Genomic DNA, 21,862 nt, shown 5'->3' with positions numbered 1-21,862 from the left:
TTAAAGAGAATTGATCTTTGTCCACTACATGCTGTGTCGAGTGATAATTATTTGAATTGCAAATGCCTCACAAATGCTCTGCTTTTTCTCATGGTTTATAAATGTGTTAAAACATTGCGTGATCCACAAAGAGTGAAAAACAGACAGCATAGACAGTTGTGGTACCTCTCAGAGCATTATGTTGGCATTTATAAATCCTCCCGTTCTTACCTGGGTATCTGTGTGAGAGGTGGTACTAAGCAGGACAAATGGAAGGACTTGGGACAGCCATCACAGCAGAGAAGCTCCCCACCATCCCGGCAGATGGCACATTCATCATCATTCTTCTGGCCACAAAGAGAAGAAATAACTTGAGAGGTCACATTTACTAATTATGGCATGTAACCAGGATATCGCTCTTTTGATCCACAACTTCTACTCCCTGCCTAATATCTGCACCTCCAGAAAAGGTAACCAGAATGTGCGATATCAAGGGACTTCACAGGGTACCTGGGCAATTGTCAGTTAAGTAAATAGCAGTAAACATAGGAACTTTTATTAGCATGTTTTTCTTACAAAACAAAGCCCAGGAACAGTCTCCACTCCAACACCAAGGATGCACCGATTTAATAGGCAACAGGCTAATGAACAATTTCACCACAACCACTCCTGAAATACACTGCAACCAAGGAAACACCTCAACGCAGCATAGCCAACAATGGTATGAAATGTGCATCCTTGACCAGCCTTATGCCACAAATCTAAACCCTCCAATCATTCCCACACAAATGAAAAACACACCTATCCAGAGGTAAATCAGACATCCTAACATCAGCACAACAGGTATTGAGTCAACAGTCCAAATGATGTAAGTGGCCCTTACAGATAAAATATCTTCCTTTGGGTTGTTATTACAATAACTTGTTTTTTTCTCTTTCACTATCGCTTTCAGGCTGTTATCGCTGACTGACATCTGCCACTTGTAATGTCTGATGCTCAACCCAAACAAAAGTCAGATATGTTGCTCCCACAACAGCATTACTTCACTACACTCACTTTAAATACAAGGTAGTCAGCATCAGGAGTCTTCCATAGTTAAAGTGACTGTTGGGAAGAAGTGGTCTATTGTGGTTGCATGTGATGCATGTGATGTTACCGAAGTTTATTTTACCGAAACAACTTTTACTGAAAAAAAAAATATATAATTTCTTTTTATCCCCCCAAACCCCTTGTTTCCCCACATTTCTAACCCCACCCAAACCCCTTTTAACCCTTTACCCCACCCCATATACATTTATTTTTCTGTATTTCTTTCGGTAAAAGTTCATTCCGTATTTTCTTTTCGGTAACATCACTGAATATGGTCTGTTGTGAGTTAAGGTTACATTCGTAGTGAGGCCGACTCTGTTTAGTTTTAAGAATATTTCATGTACAATGATTGTTTATAGTAATCCTAATTGTGTTATTTCCAATGTGTGTAAAGTTTACTTTGTGAAAAATGTGCACGTTTTTGAATATTTCTCTTAATTTCTATAATTTTTCTTAGTTTCACCATAGATTCATGACCAAAAATGTATTGGTATAATGTATTGTTTTATAAATTGTAGTTCATATGAACACGTACATTTTTGAGTGAATATGACTTCCTTACATATTGGAATATTTTTCTAGTGTACATTTTATCTTTGATGCACATTTGCATGAGTGAGTAGCACTGCCCCACCCTTTCATGCATATTTGTCAAAATAGGAAGAATCTGAGCAATAATGAGGAGAATGATGATGCAAGGTAATGAGGGACTCAGAAGATGAACATAACAATCCATGGTAACAAGGGACTAAGAAGACGAGGATGATGTTTCAGGATAATGAGAGGATTGGACGAGGAGGAGGATAGTGTGCAGTAATGAGGGACTGGGATATATGGACGAGGGTGAATGCTAACGGTACAGAGACTGCCCTTGACCTGAAAGCGCAAATAGATGAATTACGAGACAAAGGGAAAATGGCTCTGCTTCTGCTGCTGGATCTCTCGGCTGCTTTCGAACTTGTTGACCATGGGGTCCTCTGCAGTCACCTAGACTCAACGGCACACTTTTCCAAAGAAGCCATTACCTGGATCAAGCCCTTCCTCAACGACAGGACTATGAGGGTGTTCTCCCCTGCGGCAGCAGCCGACCCGATTCCCATCCTGTGTGGAGTTCCTCAGGGCTCCCCCATCTCTCCCACACTATACAACATATTTACCAAGCCCCTCTTTGATAATCTGGACCTTCTTGGTATCACCTACACTAACTATGCAGATGATACCCAGATTATCCTCCCACTTTCTGGGTATTACGGCAAGGATTTGGCCTTGGTGAATAGGGTGTACATCATCATTCAGGCATGGATGGCAACCCACGGTCCATGCCTGAATGATGACAAAACAGAGCTCATCATCCTAGGAACCCACACTAAACTCACAAAAACTGAGCCAAGCCTACAGCTCATTTGAGATTGACGGTAATATTATCAGGGTCCAAGGAAGTAAAGACACTTGGATTCTACCTGGACTCCACCCTCTCCTTCGACAAACAGGTGAAATCTATGGCATCTGCTACAGCCTACACATGTAAGCTCATTAGAGCTGGCAAACACTTCCTGTCAGATAACAACTGCATTATCTTAGCCAGAGCCTTGATATTATCTAGGCTCAATTACTGTAACTCCCTCTACATTGGTGCTAATAAATCCATCATCCAGAGAATTCAAATCCCACAAAATAACGCCCTGCGAGCAGCTCTCGGTGTGTCCAAAAGATCGCACATATCCAGGATCAGACACCATCACAACTGGCTGTCCACCCAAAACAAAATCCACTTAAAAGTGGTATCATTGGCCCATAAAGCTTTGAGCAACACCGCCCCAAGTTACCTCATAGACAAATTCCAAAGAGAAGCTCCACCCTCCCAGCACGAACCTGCACCACAAACAGCCTCATCATACCTAGATTCAGGCTAGCCAAGGCTGGGGGAGGTAGCTTCCAGGTACTAGCAGCCCAATTATGGAACGCACTGCCCCACCCTTTGCGTGAGGAGCAGCCATTCCTTACATTTAGATCCAACTACATCAACCAGTTACAAACTGTGCACCTCTAACCAGTTCTATACTACCTTATCCCTAGTCTTCCCATAACTGTTTTGCCTTTCACCCTTGCGCACATCCTCACTCCTCTCCCCCGGACAGGTTACTGCATTTATCCCTTCTGTGCATGCCCTTGCTGTCTGCCTTGTATTTGTATATATCCTGTACATATTATGCAGCCTGCTTCCACTTATATATAATTGCCTGCTTATACTGTATGAACTGCCTATACTTTATTCTGTATGTATCTCATAACTGTACTTAAGCCTCGCGTATCCTGTACTGCTGGCCCAGCTACCCTCGGGTTTAGTGCGCATTATAAGTGAATAAAACAAACAAACAAACAAAACAAACTAAAGTTGATTAATGGGAATGAAGGACTGTGAAGACTTGCTCTTTAATCTAGACTCTAACCTTCCTTCTGTTCTCATTATTCTCCTTGATCTATCCTCTGCTTTTGACGCAGTCAACCACGCCATCCTGCTCAATCGTCTCAGTGACAACCTGGATATCTCGGGTCAGGCCCTAGCGTGGTTGACCTCCTTTCTCTCAGATCGAGCCTCACAGGTCCAACTTGGGTCTTTCCTCTGTACTATCTCTCTCTCTATATGTGGTGTTCCCGAGGGGTCTAACCTCTCTCCCTGGCTCTTGAACCACTGCCTGGCACCTGTGGCCCACCGCATCTCTACTTTCTTTTCTAACTTTCAGTGTTATGCGGATGACACTCAGCTCTCCTTCAGGCTCCCCTCTGCCTCTTCTGCTCCTTCTCTCATTCCAAACTGGCTGTCCCTAATTCAGGAATCGTGTGCCTCCAATGATCTCTTCCTTAATGCCATTAAGACAAAGATCCTCTTTATTGGGACACCTGGTCCTGCCTTCCCTCTCTCACTCTGGACTCCCACCCTGAGCCCTCTACCTGTTCCTTCCTGTGAGGCTAAGAACCTTGGGGTCATCTTCAACTCCCCCCTCTCCTGCTCTCCTCACATCTCTGACGTTTCTAAGAAGTCACACTATCAGCAGCATCTCCTCAGATGTATTCTTACTTTTCTCACTTTCCCGCTGAAGCTCACTGTCTCCAGAGCCCTGGTCCTCTCTAGGCTGGACTACTACAACAGCCTCTTTCTAAATCTGCCTGCCTCTAATCTTCGCCCTTTACAACTAATCCAGAACAGGACTGCATGGCTTGTCCTTGGCCTCGAGCCCAGGGATATTATCTCTCCAGCCCTGAAATCTCTCCACTGGCTCCCTGTGGCTGCAAGGATCAACTTAGTTCAAGACCCTCTGCCACAAAGCTTTCTGGGTCCGGGGACCACACTACATCCAACTTTCTCTTCCTAAGCATCTTCCTTCTCGAGACCTCCGCTCATCCACCTCCAACTTCCTGAGGATCATATGCTTCGCCAGGCAAAGAGTGGGGGTAGATCTTTTTCCTTGTCTGGAGCCTCCCTCTGGACCAGCCTCCCTGCCTCTCTCACACTTGAGCAGGACCACCTAAGGTTCTGGAAGCAACTCAATACCTTCCTTTTCGCTTCCGCTTTCTCTCTCTCTGGTTACCTGGCCATCCACTGAACTTACGGGACCAGGCTCCTGCATGACCAGCTGCACTTGCACTGCCTCTGGGCCTCCCAACCACTTAAGGACTGTATCTGTAATGCTACAGACCCCTGACTCCCTGCTCTTATGAGCCACCTCACTGACAGCACCTAGGCGTTCCTTTGCACTCTCCCCTCCCACCTCACCTCCCTTGGCACTTCTCCCCCTCCATCCAGCCGCACGTGCACGATCTGAATGGCACAAGGCCTAGTAAGATCATTGTTTTGTTCTCTTTCTGTCTTCCCTTCCTTGTCTTGTCGCATCTAGAAACACTTATGTACAGGCACGTTATAAATGACTTATATGATATCATAATGAGAGGATGATAATGTGCAGTAATGAGGGACTGGGACTATGAGGAGGATGGTGTATGGTAATGAGGGACCAGGATGAGGAGGATGATTGTGAGCTGTACTGAGAGAATGGGACAAGGAAGATGGTGAAATGTGGTAATGAGGAACTGGGATGAGTAGGATGATGATGTGTGGTAATGAGGAGAGGAGGACTACATGTAGTAATGAGGTACTTGGACTAGCAGGATGATGGTGTAGAGGACGAGCCAAATACCCCTACCAGAAGCTCTGCCCCCATGTTGCCTATATGTTGGGAACCAGAAATTGCGACACATGAAGTACCAGTGAGGATGCCTGTACCTCAAAGAATTCTTGAAACTAGGTATCCATTGAGAAAACCTTATATGCATTCATGAAGACATGATGGTCTCTGGACAGAGTCCCGGAAGAAGTGTGAAAATGGATGAGAAAGAGGACTGGTGACATCATGAAAAGTAGAACTGACGCACCAAGAAAACACAAACAACAAAAGAACATAGTCATTCAATAAGTTCTCAAGAGGAGGTGTCGAAGTTAAGCAACATTTCAGGATCGAAATGAAGATGCTCATACAAAATAACGCTGAAGAAAAATGCAAAAGTCATTTTACACTTGTACAGATGCTATAACGCAAGTAGACGAAGTAATCCTGAGTCTAGCTATGTAGTGAATCGATTGCGGCGATGCACCAATGTATATACATAGGAATATATAGAATCTGGATGTACAATGCACTTTAGCAAGACTTAAACCCTGTGAATGAAAAAGGCTTAGTGAGGCGCAGTTGGAAAATAGCTGATGGCGAAGGAGAGTTCAAGAAAGGCTGGCTGGCCCAGCACCAAGAGTCGAGGCCACCGTGAGCCTGGTTGTCTGTCAAAGAAGCTACATGAAGGTGAGAAAGAAAAAAACTTCTTTTTGAGGTGGGATGAAAAAAACTGAAGGAGTCAAGAGTTCATCATTTAATAGTATTATATGCAACGAAGAGCTTGAAAACGCGGTCTCCAGTAACATGAGAAAAAGAGGGTGCACAAGCACTGAGAATTGATTACCCCTCTCTACATGCACCTGGGAGGTGCGAGATGGTAATGTTTGTGACACATACATTAACATATACACAATATAGTACAGTGATATCCCATTGACCAGGATCTGCTAGAAGAACAGAAAACCATATGAAATGGTTTTTAGCACAAAAATATAATTTTTTAAAAATAATATAGTACATTATTTTTAAAACAATATATTCATACATAAATGTATTTTCATCATTAAAACAACCCATTTTTGAATGGACATTAGAGAGGATGTCCAATTCGTTACATGGCCGAAACATGTCGACACTTATCTCTTAAAAGACGTCTAAAAATAGCCGTCTGATCAATTAATTTGTTTCTTGAAAAATAGATTTTTTGTTCATTGATTGACATACCCCTTTGTTTTAATGATGAAAATACATTTATGTATGAATTATTAGCCACATAGTGTGACATCAATGATGATGAATTTCTACTATAAAAGAAAGGTTTTTTATGAAATTTGTTGAGATTGCTTGTGCAACGTCTGTTGATGTCCGTTGTACTCCCTGTTTTAGATAATAGCAAATAAAACAGCACTAAGTTTTGGCAACTTCCTGAGTCAGTTTGATTATTGATGTATGAGTAAGTTCTGCATACCCATCCATCCCTAACTATTGCTACCTCGTCTTAAAGGACTCCCAGATCTCGGGGTTCATGTGGAAGCAGAGGATGCTTGGTTAAAGATCTGTCGACCCAGTAGGCTTTTAAGGGTCTCGGAATATCTGATGTCCTCCGCCATTTAGCTGGAGGACCACGAGGCTTCCTGTGGAAAGCGGCCAAAAAAGTTCTTTCAAGACATAACGAGATAGGTGGCATGGGTCCCTCTTTCAAGAAATCCCCTCCTGGTTTCTACAGGGAGCTGAGCGGACCGAAAGCGACGGTGGCCGGTTGAGGAGGAGACGATCCCGAGGGTCAGGAGCTGAAAAGCGAATGGTGAGTAGATTGAGAAGTTGACAAACAATGAATGAGCATTGAGTGGGGAAAGTGATAACGGTAAGAAAGTAACAGAGGGTTGGTGGGGTATTTAGTTAATGACGAAGAGCATCACATAGAGGTATATATATGATGAGGAGCGTCATAGATTAAGCGTATAGACCTACATTCAGGGAATGTTTAGAAGTAGTTATTTTAAAATCTAAGTGGATACATAGGCGACAATCGAACAAGTTTTGCTAAAGGGAATAACTCACACCCCTATCAGGGAATTTTTAGGGGCAAGAAGAGCAGCGAGGAGCGCTGAGAAGAGATATACATTGGGGCCGGCCTGTTTGTCTGTATATGTATTGTATGTATTTTATGTATTCAGGAAATGATGAGATGTCGAAGAGCAACAAATGATAGATTGTGTTAAGAGGTTGAGAGTAAATAATTAATTTATTTAGTAATTAATGGTATTGATTGAATAGGTAGATTGAAGTAAAGTGAGACATAGAGATTTGGAGTGGCGACGATTGGTGCACACGCATATTATATTGTTTTTCTGAAAAGTGCTTTTTTCGTAAAATAATGGTAAATATTGACAGTCGATTGTGGCCTGCCATAATGGAGGATGTTACTCCGCTCATGCACCTGTGCAAACAGCTGCCAAAACACACACCCAAGCTTAAGCAATATAGTGCAGAATGGGTTAAGGGCACAGCAGATCAAATGATTATGCCATGGCCACAAGGGGGATCACTGTCAAAAGCGGTTTTGCAAGATATGACCACATACTTGCACTCTGCGTACACAAGAAAGAAGTTAGAGAAAAGATTAACTAGCCTAGAGCTTTGGAAGATATACCAGGAGGAACAGGAAGAGCTGCCTCCTGAAGACTGAATGCTTAACCAGTGAAAAGAGGGGGGTGTTGAGCCTTCTGCTCCCCCTACCGCGCCTGAAGAAAATGGCGATAGTACAAAAGATGAAGGATTGTATCCATTAAGAGAGCTTAAAGCAGTGACAGGATACAGTAATCTAATACATGAGCTGCCTTCATATAACAGTGACTAGAGCCCAGAAAGAACTCCAGAAAAGGATGTGATCCCTAAAGTCCTACAGGACAAAGAGAAAAGTGAACGACCAAGTGTAACCCTAGACATAGAACGAGAAATAAAGAGATGGAAGGGAAAAAAAGATAAAGCTGACAAGATAGCGCTCATACAGAACGAATGGATGGGTGATCAGATATTGCTCTTGATGGCAAGAGAATTGAGGAGGTATGGCAAGGGGAAGCTCAAGATGAGCAAGATAAAAAAGACAGGGAACGGAAGAAACGATTGAAAGAAGATGAGTGTAAAAGAAAGAGTATAGAAAGACAGGAACAGATCTATCAGGAAGAACAGTTAAGAAATGGAGATAGAGAAGGCTGGTGCTCCAATATCTTAATCGCTACTCGCCGGACATAGCTCTTTTAAACGAAACACACCTGATCGGTACGAACTCCAATTTTTTCAAAAGGTCCAACTACCCACACACCTACCAGGCCGGATTTACGAAAGGCGCCAGGGGCACGATGATCCTCGTCCACAAACGCGTCCCCCTACAGGTTAGGAAGGTCAGAGCTGACCCCCGAGGCCGCTATGTGTTGCTACTTGCCAATGTCTGGGGCGAAAAATGGGGCATCGCAGCGATCTATGCCCCTCCCACGCTCACGAAGGAACTACTGTCTGAACTGCGACATGTCCTCCTGGAGGAAGAGGCCGATCTGTGGGTGATAGGAGGGGACTTTAACGAGGTCATGGACACCGATCTTGATAGATCTCATAGGAGACCCGGAGGCCGCCCCGCCTCCACGCCACTCGCCTTGTTTGCCGAGACCCTGGGAATGATGGACACTTGGCGTTCACTTCATGGCGACGAGGCCGGTTTCTCATTCTTCTCTGGCGCGCACAAATCGTTCTCCAGGATCGATTATGCCTTCATTCCTAGTAGCATAAACCACCGACTCCTGGAGGCTGAGTTTCTCGCAAGGGGAGTTTCGGACCACTCTCCACTCCTCTTGACCCTAAAGAGCGCTCGCCCAGGTCCGGATCGCAACTGGCGTCTGAACACATACCATCTGCGACTCCCCGAGATAGCGGAGGAACTGGAAAAAAAGACAACAGAGTTTTTTGACCTCAATGTGGGCTCAGTAGATTGCCCGATCGCGATCTGGGAGGCGTATAAGACAGTCCTTCGGGGAGAAGCTATCTCGGCGGTTTCGGCCCACCAAAAAAGACAAATCCAGAAGATCAGAGAGGCAGAGGCATATGTCCTGGAGTGTGAAAAACAGACCCTGGAGCGCAACGACCGAGAGACAAAGGATGCCCTGTCCACGGCACAAGATGCCCTCAGTAACCTGGCCCTGGACACAGCACGAACTGCCCACCAGCTCGTCCGGAGTCAAATCTATGAACGTGGCGACAAAGCAAATAAAACACTGGCCTGGCTGGAGAGGCGGCAACAAATCAGGGGACATGTACGCGCCATCAAGTCACTGGATGGCACACTACTCACGGACGACCCTGACATTGTCGAAGCATTTGCCGCCTACTATGAGAAGCTCTATACCCCACCCGCCGAGAACTCGCCGGCTGCACCCTCCCATTACCTCGACCGGATCGAGATCCCGAAACTCTCGCGACGCCAGTCGGAACTCCTGAATGCGGAACTCACAGAGGCCGAGGTGCAAGAGGCGCTAACACAGCTCCAACCCGGGAAAACCCCGGGCCCCAACGGCTTCCCCACAGAAACATGGAAATACCTCGGAGGTGGGCTGTCGACCCATATGCACCGCATGTTCCTACGTAGCAAAGAACTCGGGGCGCTCCCCCCGGACCTCAGGAAGGCATGCATCATAGTTATACATAAACCTGGGAAACCTCCGGAGGAGTGTGCCTCCTATCGCCCCATCTCATTAATTAATGGGGAAGCCAAGGTCCTCGCCAGAGCACTCGCCAACAGACTCCTGAAAGTAATAGGGACCCTTATTCATCCGGACCAGTGTGGATTTATGCCCAACAAGTCCACTCGTATGAACCTACGCAGGGTCCAACTGGCGCTGTGCAGAGCCAAAGAGATACCGGCCCCACTAGCCCTCCTGGCGGTGGACTTTGAAAAGGCATTTGACTCGGTGGGGTGGGATGCTCTGTGGGCGATCATGGACCGGATGAACCTGGGACACGCTTTCATATCCTGGGTCAGGCTGCTATATGCATTCCCAGAGGCCACGGTAAGGGTAAATGGTAGATCCTCCAAATCATTCCCACTGGTTAGGGGTACGAGACAGGGGTGCCCGCTCTCTCCGCTTCTCTTTCTCCTGGCGATCGAACCACTTGCTATTGAGCTCAGAGCTAACACCAACTGGACTGGGTTCGCCTGGCCGGGGGGGGGTGAAGACCGCCTTTCGTTATACGCGGACGATCTCCTCGTCTACCTTAGTAACCCTTGCATCTCATGCCCTATTGTTTCCCATATCCTTAGGGAATATCAGATCTTTGCGGGTCTGAAAGTGAATGAAACCAAAACTATTTATTTCCCAGTCCAGGGTGGTCATTCCGCGATCCCTGAGCCCTGCCCATACCACATCTCTATCAGGGAATTTACATACTTAGGCATACGACTCGATCCGACACTTGAAAGGTTCCCCCAACTGAACCTACACCCTGTGCTTGAACGGTTCAACAGAGACACTTCCCACTGGCAATCACTCCCCCTATCGCTGTTGGGCAGAGCCGCACTATTTAAGATGATGACCCTCCCCAGACTCCTCCACGTCCTCCAGAACGCCCCATTCTCCATCTCCAAGGAAACCTTTGCACTTATCGATAGGAATCTCCGCACACTATTATGGGGAGGGAAGCAATCCAGAATCGCCCTTGATATTCTCCAAAGATCGGTCTGGGAGGGAGGGATCGGCTTGCCCTGCATACGTACATACTACCTTGCAACACAAATCGGTGTGGTAAACGATTGGCTGCATGCAGACCCCACATTACCGCACATCCGTATCGAGCTGGAGACTATAACCCCGCTATCCCCACTCCAGACATTGTATGCCACCCACGACCAACTCCCGAGGCTTCCCAAGACGATTCACCACGTCCGCCGAGCTTGGCGAGAGGCACACAAACTGGTCGGCTGGAAGGGAATCCCAACACTGTCCCAACCTATATGGCACAACGCACTCCTCCCAGAAGTAGTGAAAATGGGCGCTTTCGCTCACTGGCACGCAAAAGGGATACATACACTGGCACATGTAATACAGGGGGGGCGCCTCCTAGACTTCGAGACTATGCAAGTACAGTTTGGTCTGACGCCCATGGACCGGTTCCGACACGCACAGTTGGCCCACGCCATCCACGCCCAATTCCCAGACATGACGGACATACCCCCGTGCTCTCCCATTGAGACCAACATCCTCCCCCAAGGCATTCCTTCAAAGGTCACCTCCACTCTCTATCAGGCTCTCAATTCTTTCGGGACTACGCAACTTGATGAGCTCAGGGCGAAATGGGAAAGGGATGTGGGTCAACTGGAGCCGGAAGATTGGGTAGATGCATTGATGTCCCCCAGGGAAATTGGGATAGATAACAAACTTAGACTAATACAATTGAGAATACTCCACCGCTCGTATCACTCACGAGCTGCGATGGCCAGGTGGGGGGGACTAGATGATGGGACATGTATCAGATGCCAAATCGAGCCCGCCACCTTCTACCATATGATATGGGAATGCCCAGTGTTACAGCTCTTCTGGGGGGACTGTATTAGTAGGATTCTCGGCTGCCATGGGAACACCAATCCCTAGGGACCCCAAAATGGTACTCCTGGGCATCTGGGGAGAAGTAGACCTGACAAAACATGGGAAAATGTTCCTCTCAATAGCGCTTGGGGCCGGTAAGAGACTTATCGCGGCTAAATGGGGCTCCGCTGACCCACTGTGCCTGAACCGATGGAGGAATGACCTAGACAGGTGTGCGGCCTCGGAACGCCGGATCTACAATGCGCGGGGTTGCCCCCGCAAATTTGAGAAAATATGGGGCAAATGGCTAGATGCGTAGTAAGCCCCGCCGGTCGATACAGCTCAACATCTTGCTTAACTTCACCTGCCTGCCTTGACATGCAACTGCCTTTGGCCCCTGGCCTGGTGTTGCCCCTCTTGCCTCAGATATTGTTTTTGCTGCTGCTATGCCTTTCTCATTTATTGAATGTCGATGATTCATGTTGCTTGTTATGTTGTTATGTTGTAAAACTCAATAAACAGAGTTATAAAAAAAAAAAGAAATGAAGATAGAGCAGAAGAGGAGAGAAAATATGACAACAGGCAAAGAGCAATCAAAGAGCGAGATATGCTAGAAAAGAAAAGTGAAGAAGAGGAAGGACAGAAATTAAGAAATAAAAGAATGCAAAGATGCAGAGATGAAGAGGTGCGTAGGGCAAATGAGTGACAAAAAGTGAAAAAACAGGAAGAAGAAAGGGTTAGAGAGGAAACAAAGAGACAAAGGGCATTTGGTGAGGAAATGAAATGAAACAGAAGACAGAGGGCAAGTGACATTGATCACATTGAAAAAGAGCTAATGGAACCTAGTCCAGTACTATTATGGGAGGACATAGAAGAGTTTCTCCCATCGCAAGACGCGATGCCAGGACCCTCTAGGGCAAACCTAGAAGAGAATTTTGAGATAGGAAGTATCAGAGACAGAATTGAGAAGGCTTATCAGGAGAGGAGGACAAAAAGTGAAATGAGAAATAAAGGGAAAGATGATCGATCTGAAATTGCCCAGTCATGAGGCATGGAGGGAGGCCTGTTTAGTCTCGAGCATAGAGCCCTGTCTTTGGACAGGCTGACCTTAAACATAGATGAGAAGGAAGACAGCCATACAAGTTGGGGGCACGATATGTCAGACAAAGACAGGGAAACCTTACGTGAGGAGGAAGGCGCTAGTGCATGAGGTCCTGTGGGATGTTTTCAGACTGATAAAGAAGTGAGGTGGGCAGACTTAGACCAGCCTAAAGAAAGGACACAGGAGCCTACGGTATACCCAGAGTGACCTAAAAGGCGATCTCATAGTGAGAGGGGGGAATCGCCACCATATGTGAGCAGACTGAAGTCATTACCATGAAGAAGGCGATCAGGAACTATTGTCCCTACTATGGATAGGCAGATTGTGGGAGCTGATTGCGATTTTGGGATTTCGCAATTCCATTTGTTAGAAAAAGGAGGGGCCAGACTGAAGTATATCCTATGGCCCCAGATGGATAAGGACAATTTAAGATGAAAATTGCCCAGTTTAACGTCGGGAGTGGGGAAAAGGATCTATGAATAAAAAAAATGACAGGAGGAAATATGTTAGCTATAGGGGACACTAAGGGTCTTCTAGCAACTATCGTTGGGGAAAGGGCTGATGACATTTGGACGAGAGCAGGATACTAACGTGTCACGGCACAGAACACAGCGCATGATGAAGCACTGTTTAACAATTGTAGAGAGTCAATCTGGAAAGCGCTTAGAGTACAATATCCTGACACGTCAGATATGGGTGCAATTATGGCATGCAAGATGCAGGAAGGTGAGGTTCTGCTTGCTTACATTCAGAATTTTCAGGAACACTGGTCTTTGGAAACTCGAGAGGTTTGGGGGAAATCAATACCTGCATTCTATCATATTTTATGTCAGGGATTGCCAGAATAGGTACAGAGACAGCTGAGGAAGCTGGTGGGTATGGAAGCAAAGCCATGGCCAGAAATACAGCTGACCATTGGGCACCATTGGCGATTGTTGTAGGAGAAAAATCGAAAGAGGGAAGATGCTGGGAAACTCGAGGAATCTAAACTAGTACAGAAAAAACGATCCAAATATGCTATAGAAGGGGAAATGTTGACTCGCTGAGAGGGGCTAGGGTCACAGCAGGCAGCAGGTATGCCACAGGTGAATAACCAACGGCAGACGGATCAAGGAGGGAACATATTTATGCCGAGAGGCAGGGGAGTCTTCTGAAGAAGGGGAAGTTTTCAGAATAATCAGGGAAACTTTCTGCATAACCAGGGTGGTTTTCAGAATGTGCAGAATGATAATCAAGGCATGCAGGGAGGGGAAATTAGAAGACTCCCTCCTGTGTGTTGGACGTGTGGAATGACAGGACATATTGCGCGAACATGTGGGAGTCTATGTACAGAATGGGCAATTCTCAAGAGGGGGGACAGCTTATCCTCCAGCATATAGCCCACAAAATAGGGATGGGTTTGCCCAAGATCCGACAGTGTATCAAGCACAAGTACCGCAAACACAATAGGCTTTGCAAACACAGCAAGCAACATTGAATCCGCCACAAGGGCAGTCACAGCACGCACCCATGCAGATACAGCAGAGTGCCAACACAGGACAGATATTGACTACTAGAGTTGGGAGCGTCACTATCGCTGGAGGGAATCCTTTCACAGTTAAGGGAATAAGTATGTACTCACAATAGGACAGCTCACAGGGTGGCTTGATATGTTCAGTACTATCGGTGACGCCAAATCCTCAAGAGGAACCAAGGGTTGATGTTACCATAGGAGGCAAATCCTTTTCTTTTTTACTAGATACTGGGGCAACTCGCTCATGTATACGAGAGAGAGAATTTCCCATGAATGATGAAGGGTTCTCTGGAGCTACAAGTAGAGTTCCTTTTACTGAGAAATTGACAGTCTCTATAGGAGAATGTGATATGTCTGTCCCATTGTTGTATTCAAGACAGACTCCAGTAACATACTGGGCTGAGATTTAATGACGATTTCCTTCACTGATGAAGGAACAGTGTTTTCGACGCCAGGAATACATTATTTAAATGTGGGCAAATATATCATGGCATTTACAGGACAAATAGCTCTGCGAGGAACACCGTAAGAGCCAGAAGTTTTTCACTATGCTATACGCATTTTGCTAACATGGTTACACGGTTTAGTGGGCAAGATTTTGAGGATACCTGATGAATTTCTGTTCAGGCCACAGATACCTATGGACGAAGAGAGGGGACATGTTTTTCAATTGGTATTGTGGGCAGCCATAGTGCGAGGGGAATTGGTCATGCTCGAAGGATTTGATGATGAAGGTAGGCCATGGAGAACAGTGATTGCCATTGGGGAAGGGTATAGGTTGACTGACGTCACTGACAAAGATATGTTTAAAGATGACCCGTCAGATGATGAAATAGTGTTTGAAATGAACATTACGCATTAGATCAGGATAGAAAGAAGAGAGATCCCACAACTAATGATGATAGTGCGGCAGCGTCCTGCATTTTCTATGAGAATTTGAAAAAAGTGCCAATTTCTTTATGGACTACGTGCCCTTATGACGTAGGCCTGTTAAAAGGGGTGGGAAAAGTTAAGATTAAGTTGAAACCAGGGACAATTTTACCTCGAGCAAGGCAGTATCCCATGTCTCGAGAGGCAGATGAGGGTATTTTCAAGACTTTGGGCCTCATTCTGAGTGCGGCGGTAAGGGGTTAACAGCACCGGTAAGGATGCCGGTGCCGTCAACCACTTACTGCCGCATTCCGGTCCGTATTAGCTCCCTCCCCATTCCCATTGAGCCCTATGGGGGCTCGCATGGGAATGGGGATGGCTTCCTTGAATGGGGAAATACTGACTCCTCCAAGGTTGGAATGACCCGTTAAGTCCCCATTCAGGGAAACCGGACCCAAGTTTGATGGCAGCCATGCTGCAAATAGCGCCATGGCTACCTCCAAACTCGTAATGAGGCCCTATATCAGCTATGATGGAACAAGACATCTTAGTGATGTCAGAGTGACCATGTAAATCTGCAGTATATCCTATAAAAAGGGTAGGTCATGGCGTTTGATTCAGGACATGAGGCCGATAAACCAGATTGTAGAGGCAGAGTTTCCTCTAATTCCGAATCCTGGGACAATTTTATGCAGCATTCCCCCAGAAGCAGGTTATTTCACTGTGATTGACTTGAAGAATGTGTTTTTCTCAATCGCATTGCATAAAGTTTCTCAAGCTTTTACATCATTTACGTTCCATCAGACTAAGCTCAAAATTACATGTTTGTCCCAGGGGTACTGTGAGTCTCCATCGATCTTTAATAGGGTCCTGCAGATGGACCTAAGCAATATTGATTTGCCAAGCGTTGTGCTGCAATATTTAGATGCTATTTTAGTCTGTAGCAAAACTGAGGAAGAGTGCATACGAGACTCGATTCAGCTGATGATTATTTTGGCAGACAAAGGATATAAAGTGGATAAAGAGAAGTTCCAGTATTGTCAGGAAGAGGTGTTATACATAGGACAGTTAATTTCACATGAAGGAAAGAAAGCTACACATGAAAGAACTGAGGCGATCATGAAAACGTCAACACTGCACACGATAAAGCAAATGCAACAGTTTCTAGGATTGTGCAATTATGTTAGAGCATGGGTATTTGATTATAGTTCATACACAAGAACCTTGTTGCAGGCCATGAAAAAGGCACAGGTAAATAAGGAAAAAATTGAATGACTGAGGAAATGGAGGAAGGGTTTGATGAACTAAAAAAGGCAATTTGTGCAGCTCCAGTTTTAGGAACTCCAAATTATTCTGAGGAGTTATTTTTATTTACGCACACGAATGGAACAGCTATAACAGCAGTACTAAAACAGAGAACAACATTGGGGTACATATCTTTAGCATATTACAGTGGGATTTTGGACCCAGTTATGAGGGGTCACTTCACTTGCGTACAATCGCTGGCAGCAGTGGCATTCGCTATTGAGAATTCTGCAAGCATAGTGATGGGGTGTTCCATGACTTTATTTGTTGAGCATGCTTTGTTAGCTGTTTTGGAAAAACCTAAGGGTAAACAGACGTCTCAAAGAGCTTCTGCTCATGAAGTGGTTATATCGAACCAAGTGATCGAAATAGTGAGGTGTAAAATGTGGAATCCTGCCACGTTTGAAGATGAACCACTGCCAGTGGATGAGCAAGTACATGATTGCTCAAACTAAGAAGAATTTTATGATGAGGTCGTGAGGGTAAACTTTGTTGATAGTTATTCGAAGGTCAATCAAACTGATGGAGAAAGGCATTCAGGCTCAGCTGTGGTAAGACACAGAGCCAACTGGGAATTTGAAGTAGTAGCAAGTTCAAGACTACTGTCTCATTTTTCAGCACAGGCTGCAGAATTGGTGGCGCTTTTTGTCGTGCTTGAGAATCACGCAGAGCAGGAAGTGACGGTGTACAGTGACTCTGCCTACGTGATGTCAACTGTGCACGCAGGGTTAGCATGTTGGAAAAGGAGGTGCTACCTCTGAGCGGACGGCACTCCAGTGCAACACGCTGCATTACTGGACAGGCTTATTAAAGTACTACAACTCCCGGTAGTCATTGCAATAGTTAAGTGCACAGCACAAACTAAGAGAACTGACTTTATTTCATGTGGAAACCGAGCCGCAGACGAAGAGGCCAAAATGGTTGCATACTCAGCTGATATTTTTAGTTTTGAAACTCATGATATCAAAGAAAAAGTGGTTGTAGTAATGGTTGTGGATGAAGGGTTTAATCGTTTATCACGAACACAATTGATGGAAGTTCAAGGTGGAACTCCACAAGAAGAGAAAGAATTGTGAACATGGAGGGGATGTTCTTTATCCCCTTCCGAAGGACTTTGGTGACAAGACAGCACTGGTAAACCGGTCATGCCTGCAGCTTTATTAGGGTGGCATTAGAACAGCTACTTTACCCTGCGCATGTCACTAGGGAAAGCCTTGGAGCAACCACTGCAGAGGACTGGTTCGTACCAAACCTGTTAAAACATGTTTCTTTTTATGTTTTAAATTGCATCATATGTCAAAAGTTTACTACTGGGCACACGCTGCTAACAGTCAGAGGAGTAATACCTCAACCAAATGGTCCTTTTCAGCATTTACATATTGATTATGTTGATATGCTGCAGGTCTGTAACAGATATAGGTATATGGTAGTGGTAGTGTGCCCGTTCTCGAGATGGATTGAAGCCAGTCCATGCACACATCCTGATGCCACTTGCACTGTGAAGTTTTTAGTTTGAGAAGTATTTCCTAGATGGGGTGTATGTGAGGAGTTCTGATCAGATAATGGACCCCATTTTGTGAATGAGGTATTTGAACAGATTAGCTTATTGCTTAGCATAAAACACAAGTTTTCTTCGGCTAATCACCTGCAAGTGAACAGGATATGTGAGAGACTCAACGGTCCGCTGGAAGAGAGAATAGCAAAGTTGAAATTGACACTAAAGAAAGGGTGGCTGCATTGCATGCCCCCTGCATTAAATGCATTGAGAAATCAGCCCGGCTCTGACCACCACCTCACACCCCACAAACTAGTTACAGGGAGGCGAATGAGGACACCTCTGACTCCTCCATCGAGGACTAGGAGTGATGCCCAGACAACTGCAGAATTGTTACGAAATGAGTTACATGAGTTCTTAACATGTATAACCACTAGTATCTCTGTCATTTCAGAACAAATCAAGCGGAAGGTGTGTCGGTCTCAGGACACAGATGAAGACAATACTGCAACAGGACTTGAGAAGTTATGTGTTCCTAAATTATTTGCTGGAGATAAGGTTCTAATGAGGAATTTCACAAGAAAGTGGCACAAACCCAAATTTAGTGGCCCTTTCGTTGTGGAAGACATTACCCCCTAAATCCAAGGGAGACAAGCTTGGATACATCTAGGAGATGTGAAAATCTACAGTGGAGAGACCGTTGCACCCCCAATCCAACCAGAAGCAAATCAAGAAGAAGGATTTCAGCATGTGCAAACTAGATCGATGACGAGGAAGAAGGACGCAAAGACTATCCAGTAGATAAACAGAAGTGTACATTTGGACTGTGGCTCCCCTGAAACACTCTTATAGATATTCCAGCAGGAAGTGAGAAAGTTACTGTTCTTGAGCCACATGAGATGGTTGACATTGGACTTTGGAGTACTGGAGTAAAACTAAATATGCCTGATTTAGACTTCCTTTTCGATGACTGGAAGAGGGAGCAGTTCCCTGATTCGTTTCTCACTGAGTTTCTCTTTGGAGGTGCCCATGGTGCTGACAGATGTTGATGCACACAGACTACTTCTTGCTGTCTTCATATTTATACTCCGAGCTTACCCTGCTCTTGTTGGGCGTAGCACTGACTTGCATACTTTTGTCCAAGATCCTAAAAATGTCCCGACGATTGGATGTTTATTGACAGCAATTATAGAACAAATCAGACAATTACCTGATCATCTTTTCGAACGTACACATGGTCCTGTCTAACGATGCTGCCCACAAACTACTTGTCATTACCTTTTACTATTTGCTGCAAGTTCACCCTTATCTTGTTTGGCACAACACCAATACGTATGTTTTTATGCAAGATCCTATTAACCGTCCTAAAATCAGCTGGTTACTTGTGGAGATTATCAAGCAAATCAGGCAACTTCCTGAACACCGGATACATTTGCCTGAATAAAAATAGTTGTTCCTTCCTAAAAAGTAATTACAGGCAAAAATGCAATCTATTGAGCACATTGCAGTCTCAGAAAGTGAGCAGGTTCAACGATGTGTGGAGAGACATTGATGGTGGAGCCTAATGTATTGGTGCATAATCTATGCCTGTTCAGCATTCATTATCGTTTTTCTGTTTCTATTGATCCACACTGTTTACTTTAATGGTTCCAGAAGGGAAGGAGTTCAGTTAATCCTTCTCACTCCAGTCACCTTTGCAGAACTAGACACTGTAAGAAGGCCAAGGCCTTATGTGATTGTTCCTACTCCCGCATCACCTATAGAGGTACATATGCCTATGACAAGTGCCCCTTGGCATCCCTTTGAAGGGAGGTCTGTGTTTGAGCATTTGATGATTATGTAAGGAATCATTTCACAAAGAAGAGACCTAAGAGAAGTGCAAGGGATGATGATTACGGATTAAATGATTATTTAGATAGTCAGCACATTTGGGGAATAACATGCAGTATCAGCACATGAAAGAAGTGGGAAAAAGACGTCTAAGGAGGATTGCTATGTATGTGCATTCATGCCTTATGCTATGGGTAAGTCTAAGATATTCATAGCTATTGAAATAGATGTCCAAACAGCTCATTGCCTAAGCCACCTTGCACTCTGTCATACAAGAGGTCTGTTCCAGAGTCGAACGGCATAGTTGGTATGGGTGACAGAATGGTCAGCCCCAGATGAAGATGATTATGTCCAAGATTTGAAGACAAGAGAAAGAGCACACGCCAGAAATCATGTGTTAAGATATGAACAGCCTGGCATGAAGGGAGCTGGAATCAGATGTGAAATAAACAGGAAACTCAACGGCCAAGGTAAGACGGATGAAGAAGTTTGAAGCTGCAAGGAAAGAGGCCAGATGCGAATCTGGGGAGAAGTACTTTCTCCAGATGGATGGGAAGAAGGCATAGTTGTCATGGTCTCTGCTTCCAAAAGGTCAGGGTTTTCCCAACTCCCTTGGAAGCAGATCCATAACCCAGGTTCCGAGTGCCAACCAGTCCCAATTGGGACCTTTTGGACCCAGTCCTGGCGCCAGTGGCACCAGGCTCATAAATATGCCCAGTCCCAGCGCTGGAAGCGCCAGGCTCATAATGCTTGGGTGGACTTAGCTTCAGCAGACCATGCTGCTTACTTGCCTGCCAGTTGAGCCTCTGATCCTCTTCTGTTTGGAACTACTTTTCCTGTTGGGTGGGGCTGGAGCCACTCCCTAGATTCAGAACACTGGAACTCTTCTGGAAGGCAGGAACTCTTTTCTTACCAGGAACTCTTTTCTTACTTAGGCGTGGCTGTGGAAGGAGACACCTAAGCACTACAGGAGGCTATTTAAACCACACCCGGTGGATGAATCTTGCTTTGCGTTATTCTGCAACCTCTGCAGCAGAACGCTCATCGTGCCTTCTGCATCCGGTCCTGGGCCTAAGGAAAAAGGCTTACCATCCTGAATCCAGTCTTCAGCAACACCTATAAAGACAAGAAAGAACAGGTTAGCATTCCGGCATCTGAAAGGCAAAGGCTTACCATCCTGAATCCAGTCTTCAGCAACACCTATAAAGACAAGAAAGAACAGGTTAGCATTCCGGCATCTGAAAGGCAAAGGCTTACCTACTCTTCGTGCGCTCCGGAGGTCTTCACACTGCATTCCGGAATCTGAAAGACAAAAGTTTACCAACTCTTCGCACGCTCCGGAGGCCTTCGGCGCTGCATCCCGCATCTGAAAGACAAAACAAGGTGCGTTTAAAGACATTGGGGAACTTTAATACTCACTTGCCATTACTCCTTTCCACATCTAATCCAGTGGGTATTCCGGCACCCTGCAGCCGCTCCGAACTCGTACCTGCAAAATAAAAAGACAGTTAGAGCGCATAGTGAAGCAGGCAACAAGCGCTTACTTACGTGCTTCCAGGCGCTTCTATTCATCACACGGGCTCCATCTTCAACTCACTTCAGCCCGTCATCCGCCATCGCCGGAACCCTGCAAAACAAGAGACATCATTACTAAAGACTTTAAAGACATTTGAATGACTCGAAACTTACCGTTCGTGCAGTAAACAACGGACAGCAGTCCTCTGAAGTCAAGAGGCCTGCGCTACCTATCCAGCGAAGAAACTGGTTACAGCACCCTGCCCCGAGGCAGATGGAGAGCTCGGCATTCACTTACCTAAGGTGAGAGCGTTAACCTTTGGGGGTCTACAGGAGAGGAGAAGAGGAAAAAGATAGGGACACCCCAATAACCCCAGTTCATTAACCCCATATTTTCTATCTGCAGACATCTTACTCTACACGTCA

At 45.5% G+C, this 21,862-nt stretch overlaps 1 protein-coding gene across 4 annotated transcripts in view; it reads right to left on the bottom strand.

Moving 5' to 3' along the window:
- Positions 1-21,862, bottom strand: part of LOC138491614 (nuclear body protein SP140-like) — a 3,009,150-nt gene that overhangs the window by 285,051 nt on the left and 2,702,237 nt on the right. For 3 of the 4 annotated variants that reach the window (XM_069618235.1, XM_069618232.1, XM_069618233.1), the window contains one exon: positions 211-326. In XM_069618235.1, coding sequence (XP_069474336.1) covers positions 211-326 — 116 coding nt within the window. The remainder of the gene's footprint in view (positions 1-210; positions 327-21,862) is intronic. The other variant, XM_069618234.1, reaches the window with a different exon arrangement.

The sequence above is a fragment of the Ambystoma mexicanum genome, chromosome 10 (genome assembly GCF_040938575.1).
Source record: "Ambystoma mexicanum isolate Mex_15411 chromosome 10, UKY_AmexF1_1, whole genome shotgun sequence".
NCBI classification, from domain to species: domain Eukaryota; kingdom Metazoa; phylum Chordata; class Amphibia; order Caudata; family Ambystomatidae; genus Ambystoma; species Ambystoma mexicanum.
Note: the sequence above shows the minus strand (reverse complement) of the source record. Positions and strands in the feature narration are given on the sequence as shown.